Source organism: Mustelus asterias, chromosome 8 (assembly GCF_964213995.1).
Source record: "Mustelus asterias chromosome 8, sMusAst1.hap1.1, whole genome shotgun sequence".
NCBI classification, from domain to species: domain Eukaryota; kingdom Metazoa; phylum Chordata; class Chondrichthyes; order Carcharhiniformes; family Triakidae; genus Mustelus; species Mustelus asterias.
This window is the reverse complement of record NC_135808.1, coordinates 3,300,198-3,316,362: the sequence shown is the minus strand read 5'-3', so window position 1 is coordinate 3,316,362 and position 16,165 is coordinate 3,300,198. Positions and strand designations below refer to the sequence as shown.

Sequence of the window (16,165 nt, the reverse complement as noted above, 5' to 3'; positions counted from 1 at the left end):
GGTTCCCCAGTGAGTATCAGTACCAGGATCAGTGAGTGAGGTTCCCCAGTGAGTGTCAGTACCAGGATCAGTGAGTGAGGTTCCCCAATGAGTCAGTACTAGGATCAGTGAGTGAGGTTCCCCAGTGAGTGTCAGTACCAGGATCAGTGAGTGAGGTTCCCCAGTGAGTATCAGTACCAGGATCAGTGAGTGAGGTTCCCCAGTGAGTGTCAGTACCAGGATCAGTGAGTGAGGTTCCCCAGTGAGTCAGTACCAGGATCAGTGAGTGAGGTTCCCCAGTGAGTGTCAGTACCAGGATCAGTGAGTGAGGTTCCCCAGTGAGTGTCAGTACCAGGATCAGTGAGTGAGGTTCCCCAGTGTCAGTACCAGGATCAGTGAGTGAGGTTCCCCAATGAGTGTCAGTACCAGGATCAGTGAGTGAGGTTCCCCAGTGAGTGTCAGTACCAGGATCAGTGAGTGAGGTTCCCCAATGAGTCAGTACCAGGATCAGTGAGTGAGGTTCCCCAATGAGTGTCAGTACCAGGATCAGTGATTGAGGTTCCCCAGTGAGTATCAGTACCAGGATCAGTGAGTGAGGTTCCCCAATGAGTGTCAGTACCAGGATCAGTGAGTGAGGTTCCCCAGTGAGTATCAGTACCAGGGTCAGTGAGTGAGGTTCCCCAATGAGTCAGTACCAGGATCAGTGAGTGAGGTTCCCCAGTGAGTCAGTACCAGGATCAGTGAGTGAGGTTCCCCAGTGAGTATCAGTACGAGGATCAGTGAGTGAGGTTCCCCAGTGAGTCAGTACCAGGGTCAGTGAGTGAGGTTCCTCAGTGAGTGTCAGTACCAGGGTCAGTGAGTGAGGTTCCCCAGTGAGCGTCAGTACCAGGATCAGTGAGTGAGGTTCCCCAATGAGTCAGTACCAGGATCAGTGAGTGAAGTTCCCCAGTGAGTGTCAGTACCAGGATCAGTGAGTGAGGTTCCCCAGTGAGTATCAGTACCAGGGTCAGTGAGTGAGGTTCCCCAATGAGTCAGTACCAGGATCAGTGAGTGAAGTTCCCCAATGAGTCAGTACCAGGATCAGTGAGTGAGGTTCCCCAATGAGTGTCAGTACCAGGATCAGTGAGTGAGGTTCCCCAGTGAGTATCAGTACCAGGGTCAGTGAGTGAGGTTCCCCAATGAGTCAGTACCAGGATCAGTGAGTGAGGTTCCCCAGTGAGTATCAGTACGAGGATCAGTGAGTGAGGTTCCCCAGTGAGTCAGTACCAGGATCAGTGAGTGAGGTTCCCCAGTGAGTCAGTACCAGGATCAGTGAGTGAGGTTCCTCAGTGAGTGTCAGTACCAGGGTCAGTGAGTGAGGTTCCCCAGTGAGCGTCAGTACCAGGATCAGTGAGTGAGGTTCCCCAATGAGTCAGTACCAGGATCAGTGAGTGAAGTTCCCCAATGAGTCAGTACCAGGATCAGTGAGTGAGGTTCCCCAGTGAGTCAGTACCAGGATCAGTGAGTGAGGTTCCCCAGTGAGTCAGTACCAGGATCAGTGAGTGAGGTTCCCCAGTGAGTGTCAGTACCAGGATCAGTGAGTGAGGTTCCCCAATGAGTGTCAGTACCAGGATCAGTGAGTGAGGTTCCCCAGTGAGTGTCAGTACCAGGATCAGTGAGTGAGGTTCCCCAGTGAGTGTCAGTACCAGGATCAGTGAGTGAGGTTCCCCAGTGAGTATCAGTACCAGGATCAGTGAGTGAGGTTCCCCAGTGAGTATCAGTACCAGGATCAGTGAGTGAGGTTCCCCAGTGAGTATCAGTACCAGGATCAGTGAGTGAGGTTCCCCAGTGAGTATCAGTACCAGGATCAGTGAGTGAGGTTCCCCAGTGAGTATCAGTACCAGGATCAGTGAGTGAGGTTCCCCAATGAGTGTCAGTACCAGGATCAGTGAGTGAGGTTCCCCAGTGAGTATCAGTACCAGGATCAGTGAGTGAGGTTCCCCAGTGTCAGTACCAGGATCAGTGAGTGAGGTTCCCCAATGAGTGTCAGTACCAGGATCAGTGAGTGAGGTTCCCCAGTGTCAGTACCAGGATCAGTGAGTGAGGTTCCCCAGTGAGTATCAGTACCAGGATCAGTGAGTGAGGTTCCCCAATGAGTGTCAGTACCAGGATCAGTGAGTGAGGTTCCCCAGTGAGTATCAGTACCAGGATCAGTGAGTGAGGTTCCCCAGTGTCAGTACCAGGATCAGTGAGTGAGGTTCCCCAATGAGTGTCAGTACCAGGATCAGTGAGTGAGGTTCCCCAATGAGTCAGTACCAGGATCAGTGAGTGAGGTTCCCCAGTGAGTATCAGTACCAGGATCAGTGAGTGAGGCTCCCCAGTGAGTATCAGTACGAGGATCAGTGAGTGAGGTTCCCCAGTGAGTCAGTACCAGGGTCAGTGAGTGAGGTTCCTCAGTGAGTGTCAGTACCAGGGTCAGTGAGTGAGGTTCCCCAGTGAGCGTCAATACCAGGATCAGTGAGTGAAGTTCCCCAATGAGTCAGTACCAGGATCAGTGAGTGAGGTTCCCCAATTCGTGTCAGTACCAGGATCAGTGAGTGAGGTTCCCCAGTGTCAGTACCAGGATCAGTGAGTGAGGATCCCCAGTGAGTGTCAGTACCAGGATCAGTGAGTGAGGTTCCCCAGTGAGTGTCAGTACCAGGATCAGTGAGTGAAGTTCCCCAATGAGTCAGTACTAGAATCAGTGAGTGAGGTTCCCCAGTGAGTGTCAGTACCAGGATCAGTGAGTGAGGTTCCCCAGTGAGTGTCAGTACCAGGATCAGTGAGTGAGGTTCCCCAGTGAGTGTCAGTACCAGGATCAGTGAGTGAGGTTCCCCAGTGAGTCAGTACCAGGATCAGTGAGTGAGGTTCCCCAGTGAGCGTCAGTACCAGGGTCAGTGAGTGAGGTTCCCCAGTGAGTATCAGTACCAGGATCAGTGAGTGAGGTTCCCCAATGAGTCAGTACCAGGATCAGTGAGTGAGGTTCCCCAGTGAGTCAGTACCAGGATCAGTGAGTGAGGTTCCCCAGTGTCAGTACCAGGGTCAGTGAGTGAGGTTCCCCAGTGAGTATCAGTACCAGGATCAGTGAGTGAGGTTCCCCAATGAGTCAGTACCAGGATCAGTGAGTGGGGTTCCCCAGTGAGTGTCAGTACCAGGATCAGTGAGTGAGGTTCCCCAGTGAGTCAGTACCAGGATCAGTGAGTGAGGTTCCCCAGTGAGTGTCAGTACCAGGATCAGTGAGTGAGGTTCCCCAGTGAGTCAGTACCAGGATCAGTGAGTGAGGTTCCCCAGTGAGTGTCAGTACCAGGATCAGTGAGTGAGGTTCCCCAGTGAGTGTCAGTACCAGGATCAGTGAGTGAGGTTCCCCAATGAGTCAGTACCAGGATCAGTGAGTGAGGTTCCCCAGTGAGTGTCAGTACCAGGATCAGTGAGTGAGGTTCCCCAATGAGTGTCAGTACCAGGATCAGTGAGTGAGGTGCCCCAGTGTCAGTACCAGGATCAGTGAGTGAGGTTCCCCAGTGAGTATCAGTACCAGGATCAGTGAGTGAGGTTCCCCAGTGAGTGTCAGTACTAGGATCAGTGAGTGAGGTTCCCCAGTGAGTGTCAGTACCAGGATCAGTGAGTGAGGTTCCCCAGTGAGTGTCAGTACCAGGATCAGTGAGTGAGGTTCCCCAGTGAGTGTCAGTACCAGGATCAGTGAGTGAGGTTCTCCAGTGAGTATCAGTACCAGGGTCAGTGAGTGAGGTTCCCCAGTGAGTGTCAGTACCAGGGTCAGTGAGTGAGGTTCCCCAGTGTCAGTACCAGGATCAGTGAGTGAGGTTCCCCAATGAGTGTCAGTACCAGGATCAGTGAGTGAGGTTCCCCAGTGAGTGTCAGTACCAGGGTCAGTGAGTGAGGTTCCCCAGTGTCAGTACCAGGATCAGTGAGTGAGGTTCCCCAATGAGTGTCAGTACCAGGATCAGTGAGTGAGGTTCCCCAGTGTCAGTACCAGGGTCAGTGAGTGAGGTTCCCCAATGAGTGTCAGTACCAGGGTCAGTGAGTGAGGTTCCCCAGTGAGCGTCAGGCGGACTTTATCCTTCAGCTGCAGTCTCAATCCAGGGTGGAAAGTCAGGGCTCAATTAACAAATGTTTCTGGGGACTGAGGTCCGTGCATGATTGTGCTTCCTAAAGACTGATGGCACTGTTTTCTGTTGATATTTATTACAGGTTCACAGCACCCTTAGACAGCTCTGTCCCACTGAGGGAGTACACTGGAATCGCCTCACTCACTGACCCTGGTACTGACTCACTGGGGAGCCTCACTCACTGATCCTGGTACTGACTCACTGGGGAGCCTCACTCACTGATCCTGGTACTGACTCACTGGGGAACCTCACTCACTGATCCTGGTACTGACTCACTGGGGAGCCTCACTCACTGACCCTGGTACTGACTCACTGGGGAGCCTCACTCACTGACCCTGGTACTGACTCACTGGGGAGCCTCACTCACTGACCCTGGTACTGACTCACTGGGGAACCTCACTCACTGATCCTGGTACTGACTCACTGGGGAGCCTCACTCACTGATCCTGGTACTGACACTCGCTGGGGAATCTCACTCACTGATCCTGGTACTGACTCATTGGGGAACCTCACTCACTGATCCTGGTACTGACTCACTGGGGAACCTCACTCACTGATCCTGGTACTGACTCATTGGGGAACCTCACTCACTGATCCTGGCACTGACTCATTGGGGAACCTCACTCACTGACCCTGGTACTGATACTCATTGGGGAACCTCACTCACTGAACCTGATACTGACACTCACTGGGGAACCTCACTCACTGACCCTGGTACTGACACTCACTGGGGAATCTCACTCACTGACCCTGGTACTGACACTCACTGGGGAACCTCACTCACTGATCCTGGTACTGACACTCACTGGGGAATCTCACTCACTGATCCTGGTACTGACACATCACTGGGGAACCTCACTCACTGACCCTGGTACTGATACCCACTGGAGAACCTCACTCACTGACCCTGGTACTGATACCCACTGGAGAACCTCACTCACTGACCCTGGTACTGATACCCACTGGAGAACCTCACTCACTGATCCTGGTACTGACACTAACTGGAGAACCTCACTCACTGATCCTTTTACTGATACTCACTGGGTAGCCTCACTCTGATCTTGGTACTGACCCTCACTGGGGAACCTCACTCGCTGATCCGAATCCCACACTGACCCTATCTGAAGGACCACACTCAATGATTGCAATGACACCAGCATTAAATAGCAAATCGAGATATAAGGTCCAATCAAATGGAGACAATGTAATCACACGCAGTTCTGTCTGACATGTGAAGGACACTAAATAGACAGCAAATTCCTTCTACTCCAACATGCAACAATACAAACTATTCCTGACAGCATTTTTTAACATTGTGCAGTTCACTACCTTTTTCTCTCCATTTCTAATAACAGGTCAGTCAGAAAGTGGCAGCATTGTACAAAGCTGTTGATTGTCACAGTGCGTACACAGACATGGTAAGGGGATCTTTCTACCCGAACTCTTCAGTCTAACTGTCTGCAGTGCATTTCTGCTTGCAGTTTGACCTTTCTTCCTGACAGTTAATAGTCCAGTTTCCTGGGTGATGAGAGGACCTGTGGTCAATTTAGTTCACTTATTGGTCAGGGAAAGACTGTTTCTTCTGCCAGCTTTTCCAGGTGGAATCGAGAGGGAAAAAGGTTGATAAAATACTGGGAGAAGGAAGTTAAGGCTCAGTGAAAATGGGTTGCAATATCAGAATGTCACAAGCGACAGAAAAAGGATAGGAGTACCAGATTTCTGAAATGTGATAAATTTGAGGTACAAAAGGATTACATGAATCTGCGGAAGTGACAATGAAAGTCAATCGGGGAATGTGTGAGGAATGATAAGGGCAAAGCAGTGGCCATGGCGGCATATTGAGGAAGGTGGAGGGAACCACTGGTAATTCTGATATTTCAGTACTTACAGTATTATAGTCACTAATCCCTTCTCCCACGATCATTGAGATGTTAGTCTGTGCATAGCCGTAAGCAAGCCTCTTTGGAGTAGAAGAGAATGCTACAAGAGGAATTAATTTTCAAGGCTATTGCAATATCGGTCATAGTTGATGAAAATAGTAATGCATGGTTTAACACGCTTTACAGCTTGCTTATCTAGTTCTGCTATCTAATTAGGGTTATTATTAAACCTTGCATTATATGGGAAAACTGGATAGGATCACAAACAGTGAGTGCTCATTAATTATCTGTGCAATTTGAACTGTATGTTTATTTTTAAATAATATGCTCATTCGATTTTACTCACAGGCACTTAAAGGAATGGCAATTGACAGGCACTTGCTGGGCATGAAGCTGCAGGCCATTGAAGAAGGTCTGAGTGTGCCAGAGATCTTCATGGACACATCTTTTGCTGTAGCGACACACTGGAGGCTCTCGACAGGACAGGTGCGGCGAAGCTGGGAACAGCTTCACTGCTGCCATTTGCAGCAGTGGTGGCACAGTGGCATTGTCACTGGACTAGCCATCCAGAGACCTAGGCTAATGCCTGGGTTCGAATCCCACCATGGCAGCTGGCAAAATTTGAATTCAGTAAAAGTCTCAAATTCAACGTCTAATGATGACCACAAAACTATTCATAGCCTCAATCCCATGCCAATATATTATCATCAATCCCATTGCCCTAATTTTGTGGAATAACATGTTGTGTGGCATATTATTGAATATTTTTGAAATTCCAAATATACTACATCCATTAATTGTCCCTTATCCATCCTACTAAGTTACAGGGTGGAACAGTAATTAGCACTGCTGCCTCACAGCGCCAGAGACTTGGGTTCAATTCCGGCCTGGGGTCACTGTCTGTGTGGAGTCTGCATGTTCGCCCCGTGTCTGCATGGGTTTCCTACGGGTGCTCCGGTTTCCTCACACACTCCAAAGGTTGATTTGCCGTGCTAAATTGCCCCTTAGTGTCAGGGGGATTAGGAGGATGGGATTGTTGTCGGTGCAAGCTCGATGGGCTGAATGGCAGTAGGGAATCTATGAAACATCCTCACAGAATTCTGAAAATCCTCTGTCCAATCATATTATAATTTTCTAAGTTGTATTATCAAGTCCTTAACATTTGATTCCAGCATTTTGGTCCTGACGTCCGATTAATTGGACCATGGTTCCCTTGTTTTCATTTGGTCAATAGTAATGTTGATGGTGGGGGTTTCCAGCGATGATAATGCTGAATGTCAAGGGGAGGTGGTTAGATTCTCTCTTGTTGGAGATGCACTCACTTGAGCTGGCGTTTGAAAAGAAAGTCCTACATTTATATCGCACTCGTCACTCTGGTCAGAAATGTCTCGGTGTCTGAAGTAAATTACTTTGAACACAGTGGGCATTTAGTGCACAGTATGATCTCACAACAGGAATGAGATGAATGACCGACTGATCTATTTTTAGTGGTGTTGATGAAAGATGGAATGTTGACCTGGGCATTGAGTGGATGAAGCTATTCCTCATGAACCTCTGGGACGGGCTGGTGAGGGCTTGAATTGTCATCTCCTCTACAGAATGGCCTCACAGTCAGGCCATTACAATGCTGAGCAAATGCTGCACTGTCAGCCTGGATGATGTTTGGTTCTGGGAATGTAGCTTGAATCTGTTATTTTTCAACTCTGACAAAGTCAAGCTCATACAAATCTCATTGGCCCGAAGTTGTTTCAAGGTACCATCTTACCCAGTCAATGGGCTGTCAGGTTTAATGAGGAGAATTCAACATTGGTTCATTGAGCTCTGCACACTCATTCTTTTGGCATCTTGCAAACTACAACTCAACCAATGTACCTCACATCAATCATTCTTTGATTCTCTCATTGTCTTACAAGCTTTGGGTGGTCTGATTCATTAAGCCACTGCACGATATATCATTAATCTGGCAATCTCTGTCGTCATCCAGGATCAGACATATTGACCTCACCTCCTTTTTTATTTTTTATTCATTCATAGGCCATATGCATCATGGGTAGACCAGCCTTTATTGTACATCCCTAATTTCCCTTTGAGAAGATGGTGGCGAGCTGTCTTCTTGAATGTGCTGCAGTCCCTGAGGTGTAGATACACCCACAGTGCTGTTAGGGAGGGAGCTCCAGGATTTTAACCCAGTGACAGTGAAGGAAAGGCCGATATATTTCCTCATCAGGATGGTGAGCGGCTTGGAGGGGAACTTCCAGGTGGTGGCATTCGCATGTATCTGCTGCCTTTGTCCTTCTAGAAAGAGTGATCACGGGTTTGGAAGGTGCTAGCTAAGTTGCTTGGTAAGTGCATCTTTTAGGTGGCACTCACGGCTGCCACTGTGCGTCGGAGGTAGAGGAACTGGATGTTTATGGATGGGGTGCTAGTTAAGCGGGCTGCTTTGTTCTGGATGGTGTCGAGCTTTTTGAGTGTTACAGCTGCACTTGGATAGAGAAATGGGTGGCTTGCCCCTGACATGTGCCCTGTAGATGGAGGACAGGCTTTGGGGAGTCCTACTGATTGATCCACTGGAGCAAGCTGAGAGGGGTGATTGAAAAGCAGCAGTGCTGGTAAGAGATTAATTGGATTAATTGAATTGTTTATTTTAATTAGTCAGCTAGTGTGTGTATTTTTTTGGCCTTTACTTTAACAGCAGTTTTTCAAGTTTAAGTGAAAACTAGAAGTGGGCAGCAAAGGAGTCTGGGAAGGGTTTTTATTTTAACTTTAAAAGTCAGTTACCTGGGTGGTTCCCCCTCAGTAGTAGTTTTTTTTTTCTCTCGGGCCCCTAGCCCTATAAATTGGTGCAGAGGAGATACCCGATCCTCTACACTGGTAGAGGATCCCACCCTTCCATCCTCCTCTAACCTAATTATAAGTGTGGGGAAGTTTTTTGTTTTCTTTTTTTCTTGCTGGTAATGGCTTCAGGGATGGCAGTTCAGGCAGTATGCTGCATCTCCTGTGGGATGTATGTGGTGAGGAAATCCAGTAGTGTTTCAGGAGATTTTAGTTGTAAGAAGTGCATTAGATTGCAGCTTCTGGAGGAGCGTGTAAAGGAGCTGGAGGGGGAGGTAGAGGAACTCCGCATAATTCGGGAGGCGGAGGTGGAAGTTGATAGGAGTTATAGAGAAATAGTAACTCCTAGAAATGAGGCTTGGGTCAATGCCAGGAGGAGGGGTAAGAAGCAATCGGGAAGACAATCCCCTGGGGCGGTTCCCCTCCATAATAGGTTTTCGGTGCTGGAGGCTACAGTTGAGGAGGAATCAACTGAGCATAGAGAGCAGATCTCTGGGGGTGAGCCGAGTGAGAAAGCTCAGGTGGTTAGGGGCTGTAAAAGACTGGGCCTTGTGATTGGGGACTCCACAATTAAGGGGACAGATAGGAGGGTCGGAACTAAAGGTAGGGACTCAGGGTTGGTGTGTTGCCTACCAGGGGCTGGGGTCCGGGATGTGTCTGACAGGGTATTCAGGACTCTTAGGGGGGAGGGAGATAAACCACAAGTTATTGTACATGTGGGGACACACGACATAGGGAGGATAGGGGAAGGGGATATTAGGCAGGGATTTATGGAGTTGGGGTGGAAACTAAAGGCCAAGACTGACAGAGTGGTTATCTCTGGACTCTTGCCTGTACCACGGGATAGTTTAGAGAGGAATAGGGAGAGGGAAGGTTTGAATTCATGGCTGAGGGGATGGTGCAGGAGGGAGGGGTTCAGGTACTTAAGCAATTGGGGCTCGTACTGGGGAAGGTGTGACCTCTATGAGAAGGATGGTCTACACCTTAATCAGAAGGGGACCAATATCCTGGGGGGTAAATTTGCTAAGGCCATGCAGGGAGGTTTAAACTGATTCGGGGGGGGGAGGGATCCTGAGTAGTGGGGCTGAAAGTGAGGGATGCATGGATGGGGACTGCAATGCACGGCATTGCAGAGGTGGGGTGGAGCAGGGTTTGAAATGTGTATACTTCAATGCCAGGAGTATTCGCAATAAAGTGGGTGAACTTGCAGCGTGGATCAGTACCTGGGACTTCGATGTTGTGGCTATTTCAGAGACATGGATAGAGCAGGGGCAGGAATGGATGCTGCAGGTCCCGGGGTTCAAATGTTTTAGTCGAAGTAGGGAAGGAGGTAGAAGAGGGGGAGGGGTAGCATTATTGGTCAGAGATTGTATCACAGTGTCAGAGAGGAGGTTTGATGAGGACTTATCTGTTGAGGTAGTATGGGCGGAGATTAGAAATAGGAGAGGAGAGGTCACCCTGTTGGGAGTCTTTTATAGACCTCCTAAAAGTTCTAGAGAGGTTGAGGAAAGGATTGCGGAGTCAATCCTGCTTAGGAGTGAAAGTAATAGGGCAATTGTTATGGGGGATTTTAACTTGACTAATATTGACTGGAATTGTTATAGCTCTAGCTCGTTAGAGGGGTCAGTTTTTGTTCAAAGCGTGCAGGAAGGTTTTTTGACTCAGTATGTAGACAGGCCAACTAGAGGTGAGGCTATATTGGATCTGGTGCTGGGAAATGAGCCAGACCAGGTGCTAGACTTGGAAGTTGGTGTGCATTTTGGTGATAGTGACCACAATTCGGTTACGTTCACCTTAGTGATGGAAAGGGATAGGCATGAACCTCGGGCCAGTGGTTTTAGCTGGGGGAAGGGTAATTATGAGGCTATTAGGAGAGAATTAGGAAACATAGGTTGGACTAGGAGATTACAGGGACTGGGAACGTCCGACATGTGGAGTTTTTTCAAGGAGCAGCTACTGCGAGTCTGTGATAGGTATGTCCCTGTCAGGCAAGGAGGAATTGGTAGGGCTAGGGAACCGTGGTGCACCAAAAAAGTTTCTTTGTTGGTTAAAAAGAAAAAGGAGGCTTATGTTCGGATGAGACGTGAGCACTCGGGTAGTGCACTAGAAAGCTTTAGATTGGCTAAGAGGGAGTTGAAGAGCGAGCTTAGAAGGGCTAAAAGGGGACATGAGAAGACTTTGGCGGATAGGGTTAAAGAGAATCCTAAGGCGTTCTATAGGTATGTCAAGAACAGAAGGTTGGTTAGGGCAAGTTTAGGGCCAGTTATAGATGGCAGAGGGAAGTTATGTGTGGAACCGGAGGAGATTGGTGAAGCATTGAACCAATATTTCTCTTCGGTGTTCACGCAAGGGGACATGAATATAGCTGAGGAGGACACTGGGTTGCAGGGGAGTAGAATAGACAGTATTACAGTTGATAAGGAGGATGTGCAGGATATTCTGGAGGGTCTGAAAATAGATAAATCCCCTGGTCCGGATGGGATTTATCCAAGGATTCTCTGGGAGGCAAGAGAAGTGATTGCAGAGCCTCTGGCTCTGATCTTCAGGTCGTCGTTGGCCTCTGGTATAGTACCAGAAGATTGGAGGTTAGCGAATGTTGTCCCATTGTTTAAGAAGGGGAACAGAGACTTCCCCGGGAATTATAGACCGGTGAGTCTCACTTCTGTTGTCGGCAAGATGTTGGAAAAAATTATAAGGGATAGGATTTATAGTTATTTGGAGAGTAATGAATTGATAGGTGATAGTCAGCATGGTTTTGTGGCAGGTAGGTCGTGCCTTACTAACCTTATTGAGTTTTTTGAGAAAGTGACCAAGGAGGTGGATGGGGGCAAGGCAGTGGACGTGGTATATATGGATTTTAGTAAGGCGTTTGATAAGGTTCACCATGGTAGGCTTCTGCAGAAAATGCAGATGTATGGGATTGGGGGTGATCTAGGAAATTGGATCAGGAATTGGCTAGCGGATAGGAAACAGAGGGTGGTGGTTGATAGTAAATATTCATCATGGAGTGCGGTTACAAGTGGTGTACCTCAGGGATCTGTTTTGGGGCCACTGCTGTTTGTAATATTTATTAATGATCTGGATGAGGGTATAGTTGGGTGGATTAGCAAATTTGCTGATGACACCAAAGTCGGTGGTGTGGTAGACAGTGAGGAAGGGTGTCGTAGTTTGCAGGAAGACTTAGACAGGTTGCAAAGTTGGGCCGAGAGGTGGCGGATGGAGTTTAATGCGGAGAAGTGTGAGGTAATTCACTTTGGTAGGAATAACAGATGTGTTGAGTATAGGGCTAACGGGAGGACTTTGAATAGTGTGGAGGAGCAGAGGGATCTAGGTGTATGTGTGCATAGATCCCTGAAAGTTGGGAATCAAGTAGATAAGGTTGTTAAGAAGGCATATGGTGTCTTGGCGTTTATTGGTAGGGGGATTGAATTTAGGAGTCGTAGCGTTATGTTGCAACTGTACACAACTCTGGTGCGGCCGCACTTGGAGTACTGTGTGCAGTTCTGGTCCCCACATTACAGGAAGGATGTGGAGGCTTTGGAGAGGGTGCAGAGGAGGTTTACCAGGATGTTGCCTGGTATGGAGGGGAGATCCTATGAGGAGAGGCTGAGGGATTTGGGATTGTTTTCGCTGGAAAGGCGGCGGCTAAGAGGGGATCTTATTGAAACATATAAGATGATTAGAGGTTTAGATAGGGTGGATAGTGATAGCCTTTTTCCTCTGATGGAGAAATCCAGCACGAGGGGGCATGGCTTTAAATTGAGGGGGGGTAGTTATAGAACCGATGTCAGGGGTAGGTTCTTTACCCAGAGGGTGGTGAGGGATTGGAATGCCCTGCCAGCATCAGTAGTAAATGCGCCTAGTTTGGGGGCGTTTAAGAGATCCGTAGATAGGTTCATGGACGAAAAGAAATTGGTTTAGGTTGGAGGGTCACAGTTTTTTTTTTAACTGGTCGGTGCAACATCGTGGGCCGAAGGGCCTGTTCTGCGCTGTAATGTTCTATGTTCTATGTTCTACTCTGCCACGGGATGGAGGAAAGCTATGAGGTTGGTGTGGTGATAGCAATGTGTGGTTTCTATTTCCTGAGACTGTAAACATAGAATATTGAGCCTGGCAGGAGTGGAGTCAAGTTCCAGTACAGTGGCTATGTTAACTGCTTTGATGTTGGAAGATTGTCTTTAATGTCGAGTCTCTCCTCCTGTGTAGGTGGCGGCCAGAACAGACTGTGTGATGTGCTTTGGTCCTATGGTGCCGGATGGATATGGCGTCTGGTACAATCCCCTAGAAGATCATATCAATTTCTCGGTCTCTGCCTTCAACTGCTGTGAAGAGACTAATGCAGAATGGTTTTCGAAATCTCTGGAGACTGCTCTCTCAGACATGCAGAACCTAATTTTACAGACATCAGGTCAACCTGCATAGCGAGATCCAACAGGAAAGGTTATTCTCCTATCCACGGTGTACAATACATCCTTTATTAGAAAGTCACCTTGAAAACTGTTTGGGTGAGGCAGATGACTGGTGATCCAGATGTCCCCAACAACAGAAGTGTTAATCAGTACTGAATGCTGGAGGCTGTTTAACACCAAACTTTTGCTTCCTGTATTCAAAGGTCATGATTTAATGTCCCTGTTCTTAAAATGTGTTTGAAACTCATATTGTCATCTGTAAAAGAAGTACTGTGTGTCTTGAGTTTACAATGTTGCAATGAGGTGTTTATATGGATGTAAGAGATGGGCTTCATTTATTATTTCTGTTGGACTTCCTTATGTAACATAATTGGTGATCGACGCATTAACTGATTTCTAAATAGGTCAATATATGTGTGCAATATCAGTCTGCTACAGCTTTGTTAAATCCAATGATTTTTCTTTTGACATCTTTATGCACATGTTTTTGCACCACACATTATTGCCTCGCATATCCACTGTCTAAAGATGTGGTACAGTAAAGGTCTAACCTAGCACTGTATGCTCTATTCTGAGATCTTGTCAGGTACTCACACCACATGTATATCCACTACCAGCCTTTTAGGCAATCTCACATGTCACATTTTTCTTGCAGTAATGTTCCTGGTTACTTTTTGTGTTGTGAATGCCCCTGTACTGGGATCTGGATTGTAGTGCCATTATTTTAGAATTCGGCAAGCCATGGAATTTCATCTTGGGAATCTGAATTAAATTTGAAGCTCGATTCCAAAGAAGGTGCTAAATATTTGCCATCCCTTAAATTGGATTGTTACAAATACTTTGCTCAGTGACACTGTTTGAATTTGAAGTACATTTTTAATGCAAATATTCAGACACATTGCAGTGACGGGGCATGTCAGCTCTTGCCTGTGTTAGGAACACTATTCCACAAAAGGTGATGAAATGCAAAACATTTGAAATAAATAGTTCTTGCAACTGTGCTGTTTTCTCTCTCCATATTTATTGGTATCTTTAATGATTTTGGTGTTATTTATTGCAAATGTGAAATTGAGAATAATGGGGGAAATTGACCTTGGCATCCTGTCATAAGCTTGCTCCATCTTGCACGTATATCCTGAGGCTAAAGAGAAGGCTGTTTGCTTTTTTTAAACTGCTGGCAACATATAGTTTGCTGTTTAGAAAGCCCACATCTACATTTCACTCTAGTTTGCTATCCGTCCCTATTCTGTGCTCACATGAGACTTTATAGAACCTATAGCACAAAAACTTCAACCCACCGAAACTCAGTTGGTCTTTGAAGGAGCAGTCATACTTAGTCTCACACAAGGCCCCATTTTTAAAAAATCAATTGGATGTGGGCGTCGCTGGCTGGGTAGCATTTATTGTAAGAAGTTTAACATCACCAGGTTAAAGTCCAACAGGTTTATTTGGTAGCAAAAGCCACACCTACCAGATAAACCTGTTGAACTTTAACCTGGTGTTGTTAAACTTCTTACTGTGTTTACCCCAGTCCAACGCCGGCATCTCCACATCATAGCATTTATTGCCCGTCCCTAATTGCCCTTGAATTGAGTGGCTTGCTAGGCCATTTCAGAGGACATTTAAGAGTCGACCACAGTATGGATCTGGAGTCATATGTTGGCCAGACCAGGTAAGGATGGCAGATTTCCTTCCCTAAAAGACAGTGGTGAGTGACCTGCAGCCCAAGGGTCACATGCAGCCCATCAGTGTTCTGGGTGCAGCCCCTGAGACATTTTGTTGACCGTCACCCTGTTGGGAGTTTTCTATAGGCCTCCGAAAAGTTCCAGAGATGTAGAGGAAAGGATTGCAAAGATGATTCTGGATAGGAGCGAAAGTAACAGGGTAGTTGTTATGGGGGACTTTAACTTTGCAAATATTGACTGGAAAAGCTATAGTTCGAGTACTTTAGATGGGTCAGTTTTTGTCCAATGTGTGCAGGCAGGAGGGTTTCCTGACACAGTATGTAGATAGGCCAACAAGAGGCGAGGCCACATTGGATTTGGTACTGGGTAATGAACCAGACCAGGTGTTAGATTTGGAGTTGGGGAGCACTTTGGTGATAGTGACCACAATTCGGTTACATTTACTTTAGCGATGGAAAGGAATAGGTATATACCGAAGGGCAAGAGTTATAGCTGGAGGAAAGGAAATTATGATGTGATTAGGAGAGATTTAGGATGCATAGGTTGGAGAAGGAAACTGCGGGGAATGGACACAATTGAAATGTGGAGCTTGTTCAAGGAACAGCTACTGGGTGTCCTTGATAAGTATGTACCTGTCAGGCAGGGAGGAAATGATCGAGTGAGGGAACCGTGGTTTACTGAAGAAATTGAATCTCTTGTGAAGAGGAAGGAGACATATGTAAAGATGAGACGTGAAGGCTCAGTTAGGGCAGTTGAGAGTTATAAGTTAGCCAGGAAGGTCCTAAAGAGAGAGTTAAGAAGAGCCAAGAGGGTTCATGAGAAGTCTTCGGCAGGTAGGATCAAGGAAAACCCTAAAGCTTTCTACAGATATGTCAGGAATAAAAGAATGACTAGGGTAAGATTAGGGCCAGTCAAGGACAGTAGTGGGAAGTTGTGCGTGGAGCCTGAAGAGATAGGAGGGGCACTAAATGAGAATTTTTCGTCAGTATTCACACAGGAAAAAGACAATGTTGTCGAGGAGAATACTGAGATACAGGCTATTGGATTGGACGGGATTGAGGTTAATAAGGAGGAGGTGTTCGCAATTCTGGAAAGTGTGAAAATAGATAAGTCCCCTGGGCGGGATGGGATTTATCCCAGGATTCTCTGGGAGGCTAGGGAGGAGATTGCAGAGCCTTTGGCTTTGATCTTTATCTCGTCATTGTCTACAGGAATAGTGCCAGAAGACTGGAGGATAG

The 16,165-nt window shown here is 47.3% G+C and overlaps 2 protein-coding genes across 2 annotated transcripts in view; both read left to right on the top strand.

Annotated features, from left to right (window-relative positions):
* LOC144496741 (carnitine O-acetyltransferase-like) overlaps nucleotides 1–14,239 on the top strand; it is a 56,638-nt gene extending 42,399 nt beyond the window's left edge. Inside the window, exons 12-14 of the mRNA XM_078217253.1 lie at nucleotides 5,477–5,539; nucleotides 6,350–6,487; nucleotides 13,040–14,239. Of these exons, the coding sequence (XP_078073379.1) occupies nucleotides 5,477–5,539; nucleotides 6,350–6,487; nucleotides 13,040–13,255 (417 nt within the window). The 3' untranslated portion in view covers nucleotides 13,256–14,239. The remainder of the gene's footprint in view (nucleotides 1–5,476; nucleotides 5,540–6,349; nucleotides 6,488–13,039) is intronic.
* LOC144496746 (butyrophilin subfamily 1 member A1-like) overlaps nucleotides 1–16,165 on the top strand; it is a 284,881-nt gene that overhangs the window by 213,436 nt on the left and 55,280 nt on the right.